A 17,892-nucleotide genomic window follows, 5' to 3' on the forward strand; every position below is an offset into this window, starting at 1 on the left:
ATATTAAATACGATTTGTGATCAATTTTCCGTTAGCATTTAGTTAGATATGTAAAATAATATAGTAATATATTACAATCTATCACATAATATTTGGAAAATATCTGTAATACTTTGTATTGACTCAAAGGGCCGCTGTTTAACAGCACAGCGCGTGGTTTAAATCCTCAAATCCTCCCACATAGTTACGTTGCACCAGAAAGAAAAAAAGAGGAGGCCGTCCTTTGGTTTCACGCAGCATTATATGAAAACCTTTGTGTTGTGCAGCAAAGAGATGAGTTTTATTTTATTTTAGCGACTCTGTGGATATACTGAGTCTTGTTAAAAGAATAGGATTTCTACATAAGATACAAATTATTCCCAGCGGAGGCAAGGGAATATCCGCTATGGCGTGGTGGCACACGGTCCTGATTTTCTTCCTCTTTTGTTCTGACTGCGCGAGCGGACAGATCACTTATTCTATTCCAGAGGAAATGGAGAAAGGGTCGAGGATCGGAAATATCGCTCATGATTTGGGTTTAGATTTAAAAAGACTGAAATCGGGGAAATCACGTATCTTTTCTAGTGACAGCGCGGGATACGTGGAGCTGAACAAAGAAAATGGATTGCTTCTAATTAAAGAGAAAATAGACCGGGAGTCTCTTTGCGCAAAAATGACTCCTTGTGCGCTCCATCTCCAAATGATTCTGGAAAACCCGATGGAGTTATATTCTGTTACTGTGGAGATCACGGATATAAATGACAATGCTCCAAATTTCCAGAAAAATGAAATGAGGTTTGAAATAAGCGAGTCAGCACTGATCGGTGCCAGATTTGTGCTTGGCGAAGCCGTCGATCCAGACGTTGGAATAAACGGACATAAGAGCTATTCGCTTAAACCCACGGATAATTTTGTTTTAGACAAACATGTAGATGCAGGTAAGATTGTGGAGATGGTGTTACAGAAGCCCCTGGATCGAGAAAAGCAAGCGACCATAGATTTGTCACTAACTGCTTTTGACGGAGGAGAACCACAGCTATCTGGCACGATACATATACACATAACTGTAGTGGATGCTAATGATAATGCTCCGATTTTTAATCAAAAAGTGTATAAGGCTACAATCCCAGAGAATGCAATAAAAGGGACCAAACTGATAACAGTAAGTGCTTCTGACGCAGACGAAGCATCAAATAGTCACGTTACGTATGTCATATCTGAGGCAATGGATAGATCTGTAGCCGATAGCTTTCTTGTAAATGAACAAAGTGGAGAAGTTACATTAAATGGTCATATTGATTATGAAAAATCAAACATTTACCAGCTTGTTATTCAGGCCAGAGACCAAGGAGGTTTCTCTGACACATGTAAATTAATTATTGATGTATTGGATATTAATGATAATAAGCCAAGTATTGATGTTCTTTCTATGTCTACTTCTATATTGGAGGAGTCTAAGCCAAATACTGTTGTTGCCATGTTGAAAGTAAATGATCTGGATTCAGGAGCAAATGGACAAGTTCGCTGCATGATAAATGATAATATTCCCTTTACTATAACTTCACCATCAAACAATTTCTTTAGCCTGCTCACAAATCAGGAATTAGATAGAGAGAGAGAAGCTGAGTATAACATCACTGTGACTTGCTCTGATGAGGGAGTTCCCTCACTCTCCAGCAGCACTTCTCTCCGTTTACACATATCAGATGTAAATGACAATGCTCCTGTTTTTGAGAGAAATAATTACCAGGCATATGTGGTGGAGAACAACACACCAGGTCTCTCTATATTCACAGTGAAGGCCAGTGACGCAGACTCCAACCAGAATGCTCGAGTTTCTTATATTTTAGAAGAGACCACTGTCAATGGACATCCTGTGTCATCATATGTGTCGATCAGTGCTGATAGTGGAGTCATTGATGCCGTGCGCTCTTTCGACTACGAGCAGTTAAAGGACTTCCATTTCCGTGTCAGAGCACAGGACGGAGGCTCGCCTCCACTCAGTAGCACTGTGACAGTAAAAATTACAGTCCAAGATCAGAACGACAACGCTCCTCAGGTTCTCTATCCAGTACAGACCGGTGGCTCAGTGGTGGCTGAGATCGTGCCTCGTTCAGCAGATGTGGGTTATCTGGTCACTAAAGTTGTGGCTGTTGATGTGGACTCTGGACAGAATGCCTGGCTCTCTTACAAACTCCAGAAAGCCACAGACAGGGCGCTGTTTGAAGTGGGAGCACAGAATGGAGAGATACGAACTGTGCGTCAGGTCACTGATAAAGATGCTGTGAAACAAAAGCTCACTGTAGTTGTGGAGGATAATGGACAGCCATCTCGCTCAGCTGTAGTGAACATCAATGTAGCTGTAGCGGACACTTTCCCTGAAGTGCTCTCAGAGTTCACCGACTTTACGCACACAAAACAATATAATGATGACCTCACTTTTTACTTAGTTTTAGCATTGGCTGCTGTTTCTTTCCTTTTCATCACAACTGTAGTAGTTATAATATCAGTAAAGATCTACAGGTGGAGACAATTGCGCATCTTCTATAAGTCCAATCTCCCAGTTATTCCGTACTATCCACCCGGTTACGCAGACACAGGAGTTACTGGAACTCTGCCGCACATGTATAATTACGATGGTTGTATGACGACTGCCTCGAGGAAGAGTGACTGTAAATATTCTACACTCGGAGGACAGAGTGTTTTAGTGATGGACTTCAAAGACTCCATGCCACAAAGAATAAATGAAAATAATTTTTTGGATAATGATAATTCTCCAGAACTGGTAAGAGCCTTCTCAATTTACATGGTTGCCCTGATAATCTTATATTTTTTTCATTTCATTGTCTGTACCGCTTATCCGATCTATACTTGGTTCACGGGGATCCTGTGCCTATCTCAGGCGTCATCAGGTATCAAGTCAGGATACACCCTGCACGGAGTGCCAACCCATCGCAGGGCACACACACACTCATTATAATCTTATATTCTCGTTTTTAAATTCATATTTTATGCTATTTGGATTACCAAGATTGATGTTTCTTTTGTTTGATCTAGTTTTCATGAGTTTTGATGCTGATATGTGCTGCTTAGTACAGCAGCGGTTTGTTGAATTTTCAGAACTTTTTGTGGACAGCGACAGAGAGGGACCAGGAGAGTGTGGTACATGTTTAAAGAGAGTTTGTTTAAAGGGAGCATTTGTGTTAGACTAGTTATTTATTGTCACTCATTTTATTTCATTTCAAGGTCGTCTGATGTTGTTCTATACTTTGGTCTCTAAGTGCCGCTGTTGATCCTTGTAAAATGTTGGCTTTATTTATTCTCTATATTAACCTATTCACTGTCATAGGGAGTGGACAGGACAGAAGAAAGGACGTTATATACGAATGACTTAATTTTTCTGGAACCGAACAGAACTATTTAACATCAAACCTGATACGAGAAGCTTTGAGGATTGTCTCGTGTGTTTAGTGAAATTCTTCGAGCAATGACTGTAGCCGAGGGAGAATTACATGTTTCGAGGATGGAAAGATGGCTGTGTTGCTCAACTGTGCACTGGCAAGTACTGTTTGGTCTCTTTGCTTGTGCTATTACATTTACTGAGGGGCAAATCCGCTACTCTATCCCAGAGGAGCAGAATAAAGGCGCGTTTGTAGGCGATATATCACAGGATTTAGGGCTGGATATAAAAAGGCTTCGTGCAGGCCGAGCTCGTATAATAACTGCAGATAGCAATCAGTATATTGAGCTCGAACGAGACAAAGGGATTTTGATTGTCAATGAAAAAGTAGACCGTGAAAAAATATGCGGCGAAATCACTGCTTGTAGCTTTACGTTTGAGATAATATTGGAAAATCCGATCGAGTTACATCGTGTGACCGTCGAAATTATCGATGTAAATGATCACGCTCCGTCGTTTAACAAAAACGAGATTAAATTTAAGATCAGCGAGTCTGCAGCGCTGGGAGCTCGCTTCGTGTTAGGTAGTGCAGAGGATCCCGATGTGGGAATAAACGCTCTGCAAAGCTACCATTTATCCGAAAACAATCATTTCATTTTAAAACAACATGCGCGCCCAGACGGGGTTAAATACGCAGAGATGGTTCTCCAAAAGCCCTTAGACAGAGAGCAGAATGCACAACTCTCCCTGACTCTTACTGCAATAGATGGAGGAAATCCGGTGAAATCAGGCACTATTAAAATAGGCGTTACTGTTTTAGATGTAAACGACAACGCACCTGTGTTTAACCAGTCAGTGTACAAAGCGAAAATTATAGAAAACTCCCCAAGGGGGACTTATCTAATCACAGTTAATGCTACTGACGCAGACACGGGCTCTAACGGGCAAATACGATATACTTTCTCAAATTTAAAAGGAAACATGGGCGACGTTTTTAGTTTGGATGAAAACTCGGGCATGCTTTCTGTAATAGGAATAATCGATTTTGAGAAAAACAAAATGTTTGAAATCGGAATCGAGGCTGAAGACCAAGGTGGTTTAGCAGATTCGAGCAAGGTAGTCGTCGAGGTTCTTGATGTTAATGACAACGCTCCGATTATTAACATTATGTCACTGATCGGCTATATATCTGAAGATGCGCCCAGTGGCACCACAGTAGCGGTTTTAAACGTCAAAGACTCTGATTCTGAGTTAAACGGTCAGGTCACATGCAGTATAGAAGAAATATTTCCATTTGAGTTAAAATCATCACTAAGTAACTATTTCACGCTCGTGACGAATTCAGAGTTAGACAGAGAAACGGTTTCCGAATATAATATTACCGTAAAGGCTACAGATTCTGGCAACCCGGTACTGTCGACCACTAAGGTATTACACATAAAAGTTTCAGATGTGAACGATAACGCTCCGATTTTCTCTCAAAGCTCGTATTACACGTACGTTATGGAGAATAATTCCCCAGGTGTGTCGATATGCAGAGTCACAGCTAGAGACAGTGATTTCAACCACAATGCCAGAGTTTCCTTTATTCTAGAGGAAACACAGATAAATGGATCACCAGCTTCAAATTACATCTCTATAAATTCTGAAACAGGTGTGCTGAGTGCCGCACGATCATATGACTATGAGCAATTTAACAAGCTCATTGTTCATGTAAGAGCACAAGATGGAGGCTCACCACCTTTAAGCAGCAATGTTACAGTGATTATTTCTATTCAAGATCAGAACGACAACGCTCCTCAGGTTCTCTACCCGGTACAGACTGGTGGCTCTGTGGTGGCTGAGATTGTGCCTCGTTCAGCAGATGTGGGTTATCTGGTCACTAAAGTGGTGGCTGTTGATGTGGACTCTGGACAGAATGCCTGGCTCTCCTACAAACTCCAGAAAGCAACAGACAGGGCGCTGTTTGAAGTGGGAGCGCAGAATGGAGAGATACGAACTGTGCGTCAGGTCACTGATAAAGATGCTGTAAAACAAAAGCTGACTGTAGTTGTGGAGGATAATGGACAGCCATCTCGCTCAGCTGTAGTGAACATCAATGTAGCTGTAGCAGACACTTTCCCTGAAGTGCTCTCAGAGTTCACAGACTTCACACAGACCAAACAATATAATGATGACCTCACCTTTTATTTAGTTTTAGCATTAGCTGCTGTCTCTTTCCTTTTCATCACAACTGTAGTAGTTATAATATCAGTAAAGATCTACAAGTGGAGACAGTCACGCATCTTCTATCAGTCCAATCTCCCAGTTATTCCGTACTATCCACCCGGTTACACAGACACAGGAGTTACTGGAACTCTACCACACATGTATAATTACGATGCTTGTATGACGACTGACTCGAGGAAGAGTGGCTGTAAATATTCTACACTCGGAGGACAGAGTGTTTTGGTGATGGACCCGAGTTTTGCAGAAACTATGCAGCACTCAGTGACAGACAATAATTTTAATAGACATCAGGATTCCCATGAACTGGTAAGGATGAGATGATTATTATGAATTTTAAAAATGTATTTTGCTATTAATATGTTGGTAAACACATAGCATACTGTTAAGAAAAATACATGATACCTGCATAAGATGTTTCTAATATCTGAGAAAAACATAAATAAACATTTCTAACGGTTTAATCCAATTGAATTACAAAGTTATGATATTCATCAGGCAGCCATTTTGTTGAACATTAAAACCAAACACACTCAAAAATTATCAGAGTAAATCTGATAAAAACTCTGTCATTATTGTGTCATATTACAATATATTTTCATTAACATTTCCTAAATAGTAAAAATATGCTTGGTGAGATAAAATGTAGAAAACACCCATATCATAATATCATGGCAATGTTATAAGCATTCACAAAGTGTTTAATCATTGGTAGAATATTTTTATCGTATAAAGTGAAATAAGAAATTCAGTTTAATTTAACCCCATCAAATGAATGTCACTGTTAAACACTTACTACGATAAAGTTTTATACACCAGAATTTTGTCTGTAGGTTCCATCTAAGTGTTCAGTTTAGAAAACACTGAAGAGTATTTTAACATCTTCTGGAAAGTTAAGTAATATTGTTGACTTTATTTGTCACATATACATTACTGTACAGTGAAATTCTTTCTTCGCATATTCCATCCTTGGGGGTCAGGGTCAGAGCTCAGGGTCAGCCTTGCTCAAGGGCCCAACAGTGGCAGCTTGTTGGTTATGATGTGTTAAGTTATGTTGGGTATGTTGTTCTGCTGTAAACATACCACTTGGCTCAGGAGAAGTAGTTTTTATTTCTGCTGCTGCTTATCAGACTGAGACATTTATGTTTTTATGTTTATGTTGGTTTAAGGCTGTATGTAGCTTGTCCTGTGTAGGTCCTGTATTAGCTTTTCATTAGCTTCCCCTTCAGAAAGAATATACATCATGATTAGGGACTGATCCTTCTGAGTATATTGATTTACTAGAAATCCTAATTTATTTAAATGTGCAACTAATTGTAGCTCCAAACTGAAATTTAGGCTGCAGCTGAGTGAATGTGCTGCTCTTTTAAAACAAAGTGGCAATGATTTCCATAATTTGCAGTACAATATGACCATTTCTTTGCAAACCAAATATTAGTGTATAGTTATATAAAATCATATCACTAAAAACAAATAGTGAACAAAAATAAAGGCTTCTACGTCCTGTATGATCTGGCGCTTAATAAAATCTGATTGCTTCCACTTTTAAAGTGTCCGGTAAGATGTTTTAGTTTGTTTTTTGTAATTGATCCTTTTCAACTCTGCGGGCCGCTGTTGATCAATAAATTGTGGTTTTTATTCTGAGCAAGATTTCGCATTAAGCACTCCCTCCATTTTGTCAGGGTTTGACCGTGACGTGGGGAGGACTGTGGGCAGATACGGATTGTTTAATTATAAACGTTTTTAACTCTAAACCTAATTTTGCTAATAAATCGATCTGCTTGTCTTTATTTTGTGACCATGGATAACGGATTGGGAAATAGATGTGTTCCCTTGTTTTTCTACGAAAAACAGCAGCATTGTTGTGTGCGCAGATGGAAGATTATTTTCCTCGTGATTGCTTATGTCTTTTCGCTCGCTGGTGCTCAGATTCGATATTCTGTTCTTGAAGAAACGAAGAGTGGATCAGTAATCGGGAATATCGCTCACGATCTCGGGCTAGATTTAAGTAGAATGCGAGCTGGACGGGCTCGCATCGTGTCCGGAGAGAGCACCGAGTACACAGAGCTGAAGACAGACAAAGGGACGCTGGTCGTGAATGAGAGAATAGACCGGGAGCAGCTGTGCGCTGAAATGACTCCTTGTAGCTTCACGTTGGAAATCATACTCGACAATCCCATGGAGCTGCATCACGTAACTGTGGAAATACTGGATGTAAATGACCATTCGCCAAACTTTCCTAACGATGAAATCAATCTGGAAATAAGTGAATCGGCCACACCTGGAGCGCGTTTCTTGCTCGGAAGCGCAGATGACCCGGATGTAGGAGTAAACACTCTGCAGAATTATTTTCTCTCACCAAACGATCATTTTATCCTGAAACAGCTCTCACGCCCCGACGGAGTTAAATACGCAGAGATGGTGTTACAGAAGCCTTTAGATAGAGAGCAAAATCCGCGGCTTTCTTTCACTCTCACAGCAGTCGATGGGGGAAATCCGCAAAGATCCGGTAACGTTAAAATTAATGTTATCGTGCTCGACGCAAATGACAACGCACCAGTATTTAACCAAACATTATACTCAGTAACGATTGCAGAAAATTCACCAAAAGGAAAGTATATAACAACTGTAAATGCTAGTGACGCAGACAGTGGGGCGAATGGTTTAGTCGCATACAGCTTTGCAAATTTGAAAGGTAATATAGGTGATGTTTTCGCTTTAAATAAAAGCACAGGGGTTATCACTTTAAAAGGTGAACTTGACTACGAAAAGGCTAGAAAATATGAAATTGGCGTAGAGGCTAAAGATCAAGGAGGTTTAGGAGACTCGGCCAAAGTGATTGTCGACTTAATTGATGTAAATGATAACGCACCAACTATTACCATCATGTCCTTTTCCAGCCCGGTGTTTGAAGACGCGCCTCTTGCTACAACTATAGCGATGCTAAGTGTGAAAGATCTCGATGTTGGAGAGAATGGTTTGGTGACTTGTTCAGTTAATCCACCTACTCCATTCAAACTGCAGTCGCCTATACGAAACTATTATACATTAGTTACCGGTGCTGCTCTAGATCGTGAACGTGTTGCACAATATAACATTACTATCACAGCGAGCGATTCAGGGTCTCCTGTAATTTCCAGTAGCAAACTACTGACTATTAAAGTATCTGATGTGAATGACAATCCTCCAAAGTTTCTCAAGAATGCTTATACTACTCATGTTACAGAAAACAACTCTCCAGGTTTATCTATATTCAAGCTAAGCGCCCATGATGCTGATTCAAACCAGAACGCACGCATCTCATATTTTCTAGAGGAATCTGCTGTAGGTGGGTCCTATGTGTCTTCTTACATTTCAATTAATACTGACAGTGGGGAGGTATATGCAGTGCGATCCTTTGACTATGAGCAAATGAAGAATGTAAAAGTTTGTATAAGAGCCCAGGATGGTGGTTCTCCTTCTCTCAGTGCTAATGTGACATTGGATATTGTAATCCAAGATCAGAACGACAACGCTCCTCAGATTCTATACCCAGTACAGACTGGTGGCTCAGTGGTGGCTGAGATCGTGCCCCGTTCAGCAGATGTCGGTTATCTGGTCACTAAAGTGGTGGCTGTTGATGTGGACTCTGGACAGAATGCCTGGCTCTCCTACAAACTCCAGAAAGCCACAGACAGGGCGTTGTTTGAAGTTGGAGTGCAGAATGGAGAGATACGAACTGTGCGTCAGGTCACTGATAAAGATGCTGTAAAACAAAAGCTGACTGTAGTTGTGGAGGATAACGGACAGCCATCTCGCTCAGCTGTAGTGAACATCAATGTAGCTGTAGCGGACACTTTCCCTGAAGTGCTCTCAGAGTTCACAGACTTCACACAGACCAAACCTTATAATGATGACCTCACCTTTTATTTAGTTTTAGCATTAGCTGCTGTTTCTTTCCTTTTCATCACGACTGTAGTAGTTATAATATCAGTAAAGATCTACAGGTGGAGACAATCGCGCATCTTCTATCAGTCCAATCTCCCAGTTATTCCATACTATCCACCCGGTTACACAGACACAGGAGTTACTGGAACTCTACCACACATGTATAATTATGATGCTTGTATGACGACTGACTCGAGGAAGAGTGGCTGTAAATATTCTACACTCGGAGGACAGAGTGTTTTAGTGATGGACTTCAAAGACTCCATGCCACAAAGAATAAATGAAAATAATTTTTTGGATAATGATAATTCTCCAGAACTGGTAAGAGCCTTCTCAATTTACATGGTTGCCCTGATAATCTTATATTTTTTCATTTCATTGTCTGTACCGCTTATCCGATCGATACTTGGGTCACGGGGAGCCTGTGCCTATCTCAGGTGTATAATTATGATGCTTATATGACAACTGACTCGAGAAAGTGTGACTCAAGGTTTTCCACACTAAGAGCTCAAAATGTTTTATTGGTGGATCTGACTTTTACCGAGACTATGCAGCGAGCAATGAATCCAAAGAAATGTTTGGAAGATCCAGATTCTCCAGAAATGGTAAGAATGTTTTTTAAAATGCATTTCTAAGATTAAGTTCAGTAGTGGAACATTATTGCTTTACTTTCATTCTGATTATCTATACGTAGCGTTTATTCATAAAATGATCATTGAAATGTTTAAACACGCGACTATATTGTAAATATAAACAACGAAATATTACGCAATTTCCAAAGCATTTCTTAAACTAGGCTTCACAGCCCCTGGTCCTTTCGCATTTGAGTAAGTGTTGGAGATCTCTGTCTTGTTTATAAACTCGATTTTGTGATCTTATGGGATTTAGGTTAGCATCATCTATATTTACGTTGGCAAAGAATTACAAAATCTGTATTGCCACATCAGAAATGTTATGAAAATATCTGTAATGTATTTGTAGTACTTATTTTTGACTCAAAGGGCCGCTGTTTAACCGCGAGGCGCTGGGGCTTTGAATAGAAACACCCTAAAGCTCCTACATCGTCTCGCTCCGTCAAAGAGAAAGGGAAGACAGGCTTTTCACTCGAGTAGCATTTAGACGATGTAAATCCATACGAGTTGGTTTGTAGTGTAATTTTATTTTATAAAAAATTTCGGGACAAGAGAATACATAAAGCTTACTATCAAAAAGAGAATAACGCTTCAAATGACGCTGATGTCAAAGAAGGAAATCTCCGCTATGGCGTGGTGGCACAAGGTACTGATTTTCATCGTCTTTTGTTCTGACTGCGCGAGCGGACACATAGCTTATTCTATTCCAGAGGAAATGGAGAAAGGCTCGAGGATCGGAAATATCGCTCAGGATTTGGGTTTGGATATAAAAAGACTGAAATCGGGGAAAGCGCGAATTTATACAGGAGGCAGCACGGAATATGTCGAACTAAACAGAGAAAATGGATTGCTTCTCATTAAAGAGAAAATAGACCGGGAGTCTCTTTGCGCGAAATTAACCCCGTGTGCTCTCCATCTCCAAATGATTCTGGAAAACCCGATGGAGTTATATTCTGTTACCGTGGAGATCACGGATATAAACGACAATGCTCCAAATTTCCAGAAGAGTGAAATGAGGTTTGAAATAAGCGAGTCGGCAATGATCGGTGCCAGATTCGTGCTGGGTAAAGCTGCGGATCCGGATGTTGAGATAAACGGTCTTCAGAGCTATTTCCTCAACCCTACGGATAATTTTATTTTAGACAAAGAGTCAGGCGGTGAGAAAAATGTAGAGATGATTTTACAAAAGACTCTTGATCGGGAAAAGGAAGGACAAATTAATTTGTTATTGACAGCGTTTGATGGCGGTGAGTCCCGGCTGTCGGGAACAATGCAAATATATATAACAGTAGTGGATGTTAATGATAATCCTCCTGTATTTACTCAAAAGGTCTATAAAGCTACAATAGTAGAAAATGCAGTAAAAGGAAGCAAAATAACAACAGTAAGTGCTTCTGACGCAGACGAAGGCTCTAATAGTCAACTGTCTTATTACATTTCTGACGCAGTGGACAGATCTGTGGCCAATACTTTTCATGTAGATAAACAAAGTGGAGAAGTGATTTTGCACAGTGACATCGATTATGAAAATTCAAACCATTTTCAACTTGATATTCAGGCTAGAGACCAAGGAGGGCTCTCTGACACATGTAAGGTAATTATTGATGTGCTGGATATCAATGATAATAAGCCAAGTATTGATGTTATCTCTATGTCCAGTTCCATATCTGAAAAGTCCAAACTGAACACTGTTGTTGCTATGTTAAAGGTAAATGATCCAGATTCAGGTGTGAATGGACAAGTTTACTGTGATATCAGTGACAACATTCCCTTTGCAATAATATCTCAGTCAAATCATTTTTTTAGCTTGCGCACAGAGGATGAATTAGACAGAGAGAGGAAAGCTGACTATAACATCACTGTGTCTTGCTCTGATGAGGGAGTTCCCTCACTCTCCAGCAGCACCTCTCTCCGTTTACACATATCAGATGTAAATGACAATGCTCCTGTTTTCGAGAGAAATAATTACCAGGCCTATGTGGTGGAGAACAACACACCAGGTCTCTCTATATACACAGTGAAGGCCAGTGATGCAGACTCCAACCAGAATGCTCGAGTTTCTTATATTTTAGAAGAGACCACTGTCAATGGACTTCCTGTGTCATCATATGTGTCAGTCAGTGCTGATAGTGGAGTCATTAATGCTGTGCGCTCATTCGACTATGAGCAGTTAAAGGACTTCCATTTCCGCGTCAGAGCACAGGACGGAGGCTCCCCTCCACTCAGTAGTAATGTGACAGTAAAAATTACAGTCCAAGATCAGAACGACAACGCTCCTCAGGTTCTCTATCCAGTACAGACCGGTGGCTCAGTGGTGGCTGAGATCATGCCTCGTTCAGCAGATGTGGGTTATCTGGTCACTAAAGTTGTGGCTGTTGATGTGGACTCTGGACAGAATGCCTGGCTCTCCTACAAACTCCAGAAAGCCACAGACAGGGCGCTGTTTGAAGTGGGAACGCAGAATGGAGAGATACGAACTGTGCGTCAGGTCACTGATAAAGATGCTGTGAAACAAAAGCTCACTGTAGTTGTGGAGGATAACGGACAGCCATCTCGCTCAGCTGTAGTGAACATCAATGTAGCTGTAGCGGACACTTTCCCTGAAGTGCTCTCAGAGTTCACAGATTTTACGCACAGCAAACAATATAATGATGACCTCACATTTTATTTAGTTTTAGCATTAGCTGCTGTTTCGTTCCTTTTCATCACAACTGTAGTAGTTATAATATCAGTAAAGATCTACAAGTGGAGACAATCGCGCATCTTCTATCAGTCCAATCTCCCAGTTATTCCGTACTATCCACCCGGTTACACAGACACAGGAGTTACTGGAACTCTACCACACATGTATAATTATGATGCTTGTATGACGACTGACTCGAGGAAGAGTGGCTGTAAATATTCTACACTCGGAGGACAGAGTGTTTTAGTGATGGACCCGAGTTTTACAGAAACTATGCAGCACGCTATAAAGGAAAACAATTTACTGGATGATGCTGATTCTCCTGAAATGGTAAGGGCTTCTGATCACAATTCCTTAACATGAACCTTTCCCAGGCTTTATATAGTATTTATTCATGCCAGGAACAACAGTGCTTTTGGGAAACTCTCCTGTTTGAGTGCCCTTATACTGGCATGTTCCTGTTATATATTCTTAGCTGAATATTTCGGATTACTACATTTATCTAGAACACAAATTCAGCATCATATTAGTTTGTGATTGCTTTGTTATATGATTAATGCTCAGATTTGCTTAAAAAACAAGCAACTGTTTTTTTTTTTATTGTTGATGACAAAATGTTGTTTTCATTATGCTGCTTAATATTAATATACTGCATTTTTTTCAAAATAGTAATGATATTGATGCAAATACACTTAGCCAATATTGTTTCTAAACCTTTTATTTCATTTTTCCCCCATTTCTATATTAATAGTGAAGGATTGTGTCAGTATTGTGTGTCGAACACTGGGTATGGATCAATGCAGTGTATTTCTTCTTCATTTATGCTGCTGTTTGGCGTAGCAAGGTTTTCAGCACTTCTTGTTGGATAGCAACAGCCAGATTCTCACATACACACTCAGAATTGAACACAGTCTCTTTTAGATTATGTAATAATTTTAAATAAAAAAAACAAATGCATTTAGCACAATACTCCTTGTTATGTAATTTCAACATGAACATACCATAATCAAGGAAGAGATTACGTTCTAATGCCATGGAGAATTTCCAAAATTGATAAAATGTGATTCAATAATTTGTTGCCTACTTGCTATAAATTAGTTGACAAACTATGTTGTTCATCAACCTGCACAGTTTTCAGTGTAATTTATGGTTGTATGGCTAGATAGCTTCCTTTTAATTGAATTTGTCTCATTTAATTAAAAAATAAAAATAAAACCTTAAATAGAAATTATAGATTTGTGCATTTTCATACCAGTGATAGAAAGAGCTAGGGAATTGTAGAAGGTGGGTCCATGTTGAAGTATCATTTTTACACTAATTTAACAATTATACTTTTATTTTCAGCCCTAACTGTGTTGGACAGCGCATTATCATTAACAGCTGTATTTTGAATGGTTACATCCAGCAATCATAAAATATCATACCATTTAATAACAGAGCATACCCTATCATATACCAATATACCAAATCATTTACTGTTTCATATCATAAATATCATAAGTTCATTGATAACCTGTTTGTGAAGCGAGACTGTTGCATGAATCCTTCAAGAAAAAAATCAAATGCATTTTACACATACATGAATAAATACTTGCGAATTTAGAAATGCTGATATTACAAGAATGAGGAGGAAGGGGATGTGGAGAAGTGAAGATAGTGGAGGAAGGCAAAAAATTCCTCACTGCTTGTATCATTACTACGTTTCACTCGTATTTTAGCTGAGAAATGTACAACTACAAATAGTTAAATTGCACGTCATTTTATTTACTCCGTAGTTGTTATCTTGTGGGAGATTAGATTTCTTATCAAATTTATCTATGCTGAAGTTTTATAGCAAATCACTTATTTGGAATTTATTTGTAGTTCTTAGATTTCTCTCACGGGGCCGCTGTTTAACGGCGAAGGACTGAGACGGGGGTTAAAATAATCAAACCCTCCCATGTCATCATCCCTCTGTATCAGAGAGAAAGAAAGGAAGACAGGCTTTTCTGACGCCCAATCTCAACACAATGTTGGAGTGTAATCGCTCTTAATAGAAATAGGTAATATATATTTGCTCTCTAGCTATTCAAATCTGATCTACATGATACGATTTCTGTGTTAAAGGACGCTTATTGCAAAGAAGGAAATCTCCGCTATGGCGTGGCGGTACAAGGTACTGATTTTCATCGTCTTTTGTTCTGACTGCGCGAGCGGACAGATCACTTATTCTATTCCAGAGGAAATGGAAAAAGGATCAAGGATCGGAAATATCGCTCAGGATTTGGGTTTGAATTTAAAAAGACTGAAATCGGGAAAAGCGCGAATCTTTTCAGGTGAGAGCAGGGAATATGTCGAACTGAACAGAGAAAACGGAATGCTTCTCATTAAAGAGAAAATAGACCGGGAGTCTCTTTGCGCGAAATTAACCCCGTGTGCTCTCCATCTCCAAATGATTCTGGAAAACCCGATGGAGTTATATTCTGTTACCGTGGAGATCACGGATATAAACGACAATGCTCCAAATTTCCAGAAGAATGAAATGAGGTTTGAAATAAGCGAGTCGGCAATGATCGGTGCCAGATTCGTGCTGGGTAAAGCTGCTGATCCGGATGTTGGGATAAACGGTCTTCAGAGCTATTTCCTCAACCCTACGGATAATTTTATTTTAGACAAAGAGTCAGGCGGTGAGAAAAATGTAGAGATGATTTTACAAAAGACTCTTGATCGGGAAAAGGAAGGACAAATTAATTTGTTATTGACGGCGTTTGATGGCGGTGAGTCCCGGCTGTCGGGAACAATGCAAATATATATAACAGTAGTGGATGTTAATGATAATCCTCCTGTATTTATTCAAAAGGTCTATAAAGCTACAATAGTAGAAAATGCAGTAAAAGGAACCGAAATAACAACAGTAAGTGCTTCTGACGCAGACGAAGGCGCCAACGGTCATGTGTCTTATTACATTTCTGACGCAGTGGACATTTCTTTGGCCAATATTTTCCTTGTAAATGAGCAAAGTGGAGAAGTTACATTAAACGGCGAGGTTGATTATGAAAAATCGAACATTTATCAGCTTGATATTCAGGCCAGAGACCAAGGGGGACTCTCTGACACATGTAAGGTAATTATTGATGTACTGGATATTAATGATAACAATCCAGCAATCATTATCATCTCTATGTCTAGTTCAATATCAGAAGAATCAAAACTTAATTCAGTTGTAGCAATGATGAAAGTAAATGACTTGGATTCTGGCGCAAATGGACAAGTTCACTGTACTGTTAATGATAATATTCCCTTTATTATCACTTCACCATCAAACAATTTCTTTAGCCTGCTCACAAATCAGGATTTAGATAGAGAAAGAGAAGCTGAGTATAACATCACTGTGACTTGCTCTGATGAGGGAGTTCCCTCACTCTCCAGCAGCACTTCTCTCCGTTTACACATATCAGATGTAAATGACAATGCTCCTGTTTTTGAAAGAAATAATTACCAGGCCTATGTGGTGGAGAACAACACACCAGGTCTCTCTATATTCACAGTGAAGGCCAGTGACACAGACTCCAACCAGAATGCTCGAGTTTCTTATATTTTAGAAGACAGCACTGTCAATGGACTTCCTGTGTCATCATATGTGTCAGTCAGTGCTGATAGTGGAGTCATTAATGCTGTGCGCTCTTTTGACTATGAGCAGTTAAAGGACTTCCATTTCCGCGTCAGAGCACAGGACGGAGGCTCGCCTCCACTCTGTAGTAACGTGACAGTAAAAATTGTAGTCCAAGATCAGAACGACAATGCTCCTCAGGTTCTCTATCCAGTACAGACCGGTGGCTCTGTGGTGGCTGAGATCGTACCTCGTTCAGCAGATGTGGGTTATCTGGTCACTAAAGTTGTGGCTGTTGATGTGGACTCTGGACAGAATGCCTGGCTCTCTTACAAACTCCAGAAAGCCACAGACAGGGCGCTGTTTGAAGTGGGAGCACAGAATGGAGAGATACGAACTGTGCGTCAGGTCACTGATAAAGATGCTGTGAAACAAAAGCTCACTGTAGTTGTGGAGGATAACGGACAGCCATCTCGCTCAGCTGTAGTGAACATCAATGTAGCTGTAGCGGACACTTTCCCTGAAGTGCTCTCAGAGTTCACAGACTTTACACACAGCAAACAATATAATGATGACCTCACTTTTTACTTAGTTTTAGCATTAGCCGCTGTTTCTTTCCTTTTCATCACAACTGTAGTAGTTATAATATCAGTAAAGATCTACAGGTGGAGACAATCACGTATCTTCTATCAGTCCAATCTCCCAGTTATTCCGTACTATCCACCCGGTTACACAGACACAGGAGTTACTGGAACTCTACCACACATGTATAATTATGATCCTTGTATGACGACTGCCTCGAGGAAGAGTGACTGTAAATATTCTACACTCGGAGGACAGAGTGTTTTAGTGATGGACCCGAGTTTCACAGAAACTATGCACCACGCTATGAAGGAAAATAATTTTCTGGATGATGCTGATTCTCCTGAAATGGTAAGGGCTTCTTTTCACAGTTCCTTATCATGAACCTTTCCCAGTCTATATATAGCATTCATTCATGCCAGGAACAACAGTGCTTTTGGGAAACTCTCCTGTTTTAGTGCACTTAAACTGGCATGTTCCTATTATATATTGTTAGCTGAATATTTCGGATTACTACATTTATCTAGATCACAAATTAAGCATCATATTAGTTTGTGATTGCTTTGTTATATGATTAATGCTCAGATTTGCTTAAAAAACAAGCAACAGTTTTTTATTTAAATTCCTGATGACAAACTGTTGTTTTCATTATGCTGTTTAATATGAATATACTGCATTTTTTTTTCAAAATAGTAATGCTATTATTGATGCAAATACGCTTAGCCGATATTGTTTCCAAACTTTTTATTTCATTTTTCCCCCATTTCTATATTAAAAGTGAAGGATTGTGTCAGTATTGTGTGTCAAACACTGGATATGTATCAATGCAGTGTATTTCTTCTTCATTTATGCTGCTGTTTGGCGTAGCAAGGTT

The 17,892-nt window shown here is 39.7% G+C and overlaps 2 protein-coding genes across 27 annotated transcripts in view; both read left to right on the forward strand.

Moving 5' to 3' along the window:
- LOC131366964 (protocadherin alpha-C2-like) overlaps window positions 1–17,892 on the forward strand; it is a 239,726-nt gene that overhangs the window by 148,782 nt on the left and 73,052 nt on the right. For 2 of the 26 annotated variants that reach the window (XM_058412036.1, XM_058412056.1), the window contains exon 1: window positions 3,320–5,914. The exons of 22 other annotated variants lie outside the window; for them this stretch is intronic. In XM_058412036.1, coding sequence (XP_058268019.1) covers window positions 3,467–5,914 — 2,448 coding nt within the window. In that variant the 5' untranslated portion in view covers window positions 3,320–3,466. Of the gene's footprint in view, window positions 1–3,319; window positions 5,915–7,293; window positions 9,854–17,892 lie in introns of those variants that run through there. 2 more of the 26 variants (XM_058412034.1, XM_058412055.1) reach the window with 1 other exon arrangement.
- Window positions 232–2,974, forward strand: LOC131366968 (protocadherin gamma-A8-like). Its single transcript, XM_058412079.1, has one exon. The coding sequence runs from the start codon at window positions 386–388 to the stop codon at window positions 2,957–2,959; it is 2,574 nt and encodes an 857-aa protein (XP_058268062.1). The 5' UTR covers window positions 232–385; the 3' UTR covers window positions 2,960–2,974.

Source organism: Hemibagrus wyckioides, linkage group LG16 (assembly GCF_019097595.1).
Source record: "Hemibagrus wyckioides isolate EC202008001 linkage group LG16, SWU_Hwy_1.0, whole genome shotgun sequence".
In the NCBI taxonomy this organism is placed as follows: Eukaryota; Metazoa; Chordata; class Actinopteri; order Siluriformes; family Bagridae; genus Hemibagrus; species Hemibagrus wyckioides.

Bases quoted from the DNA above. Each gene is read 5' to 3' on its own strand.
- LOC131366968 (XM_058412079.1), top strand. From the start codon at position 386: ATGGCGTGGTGGCACACGGTCCTGATTTTCTTCCTCTTTTGTTCTGAC.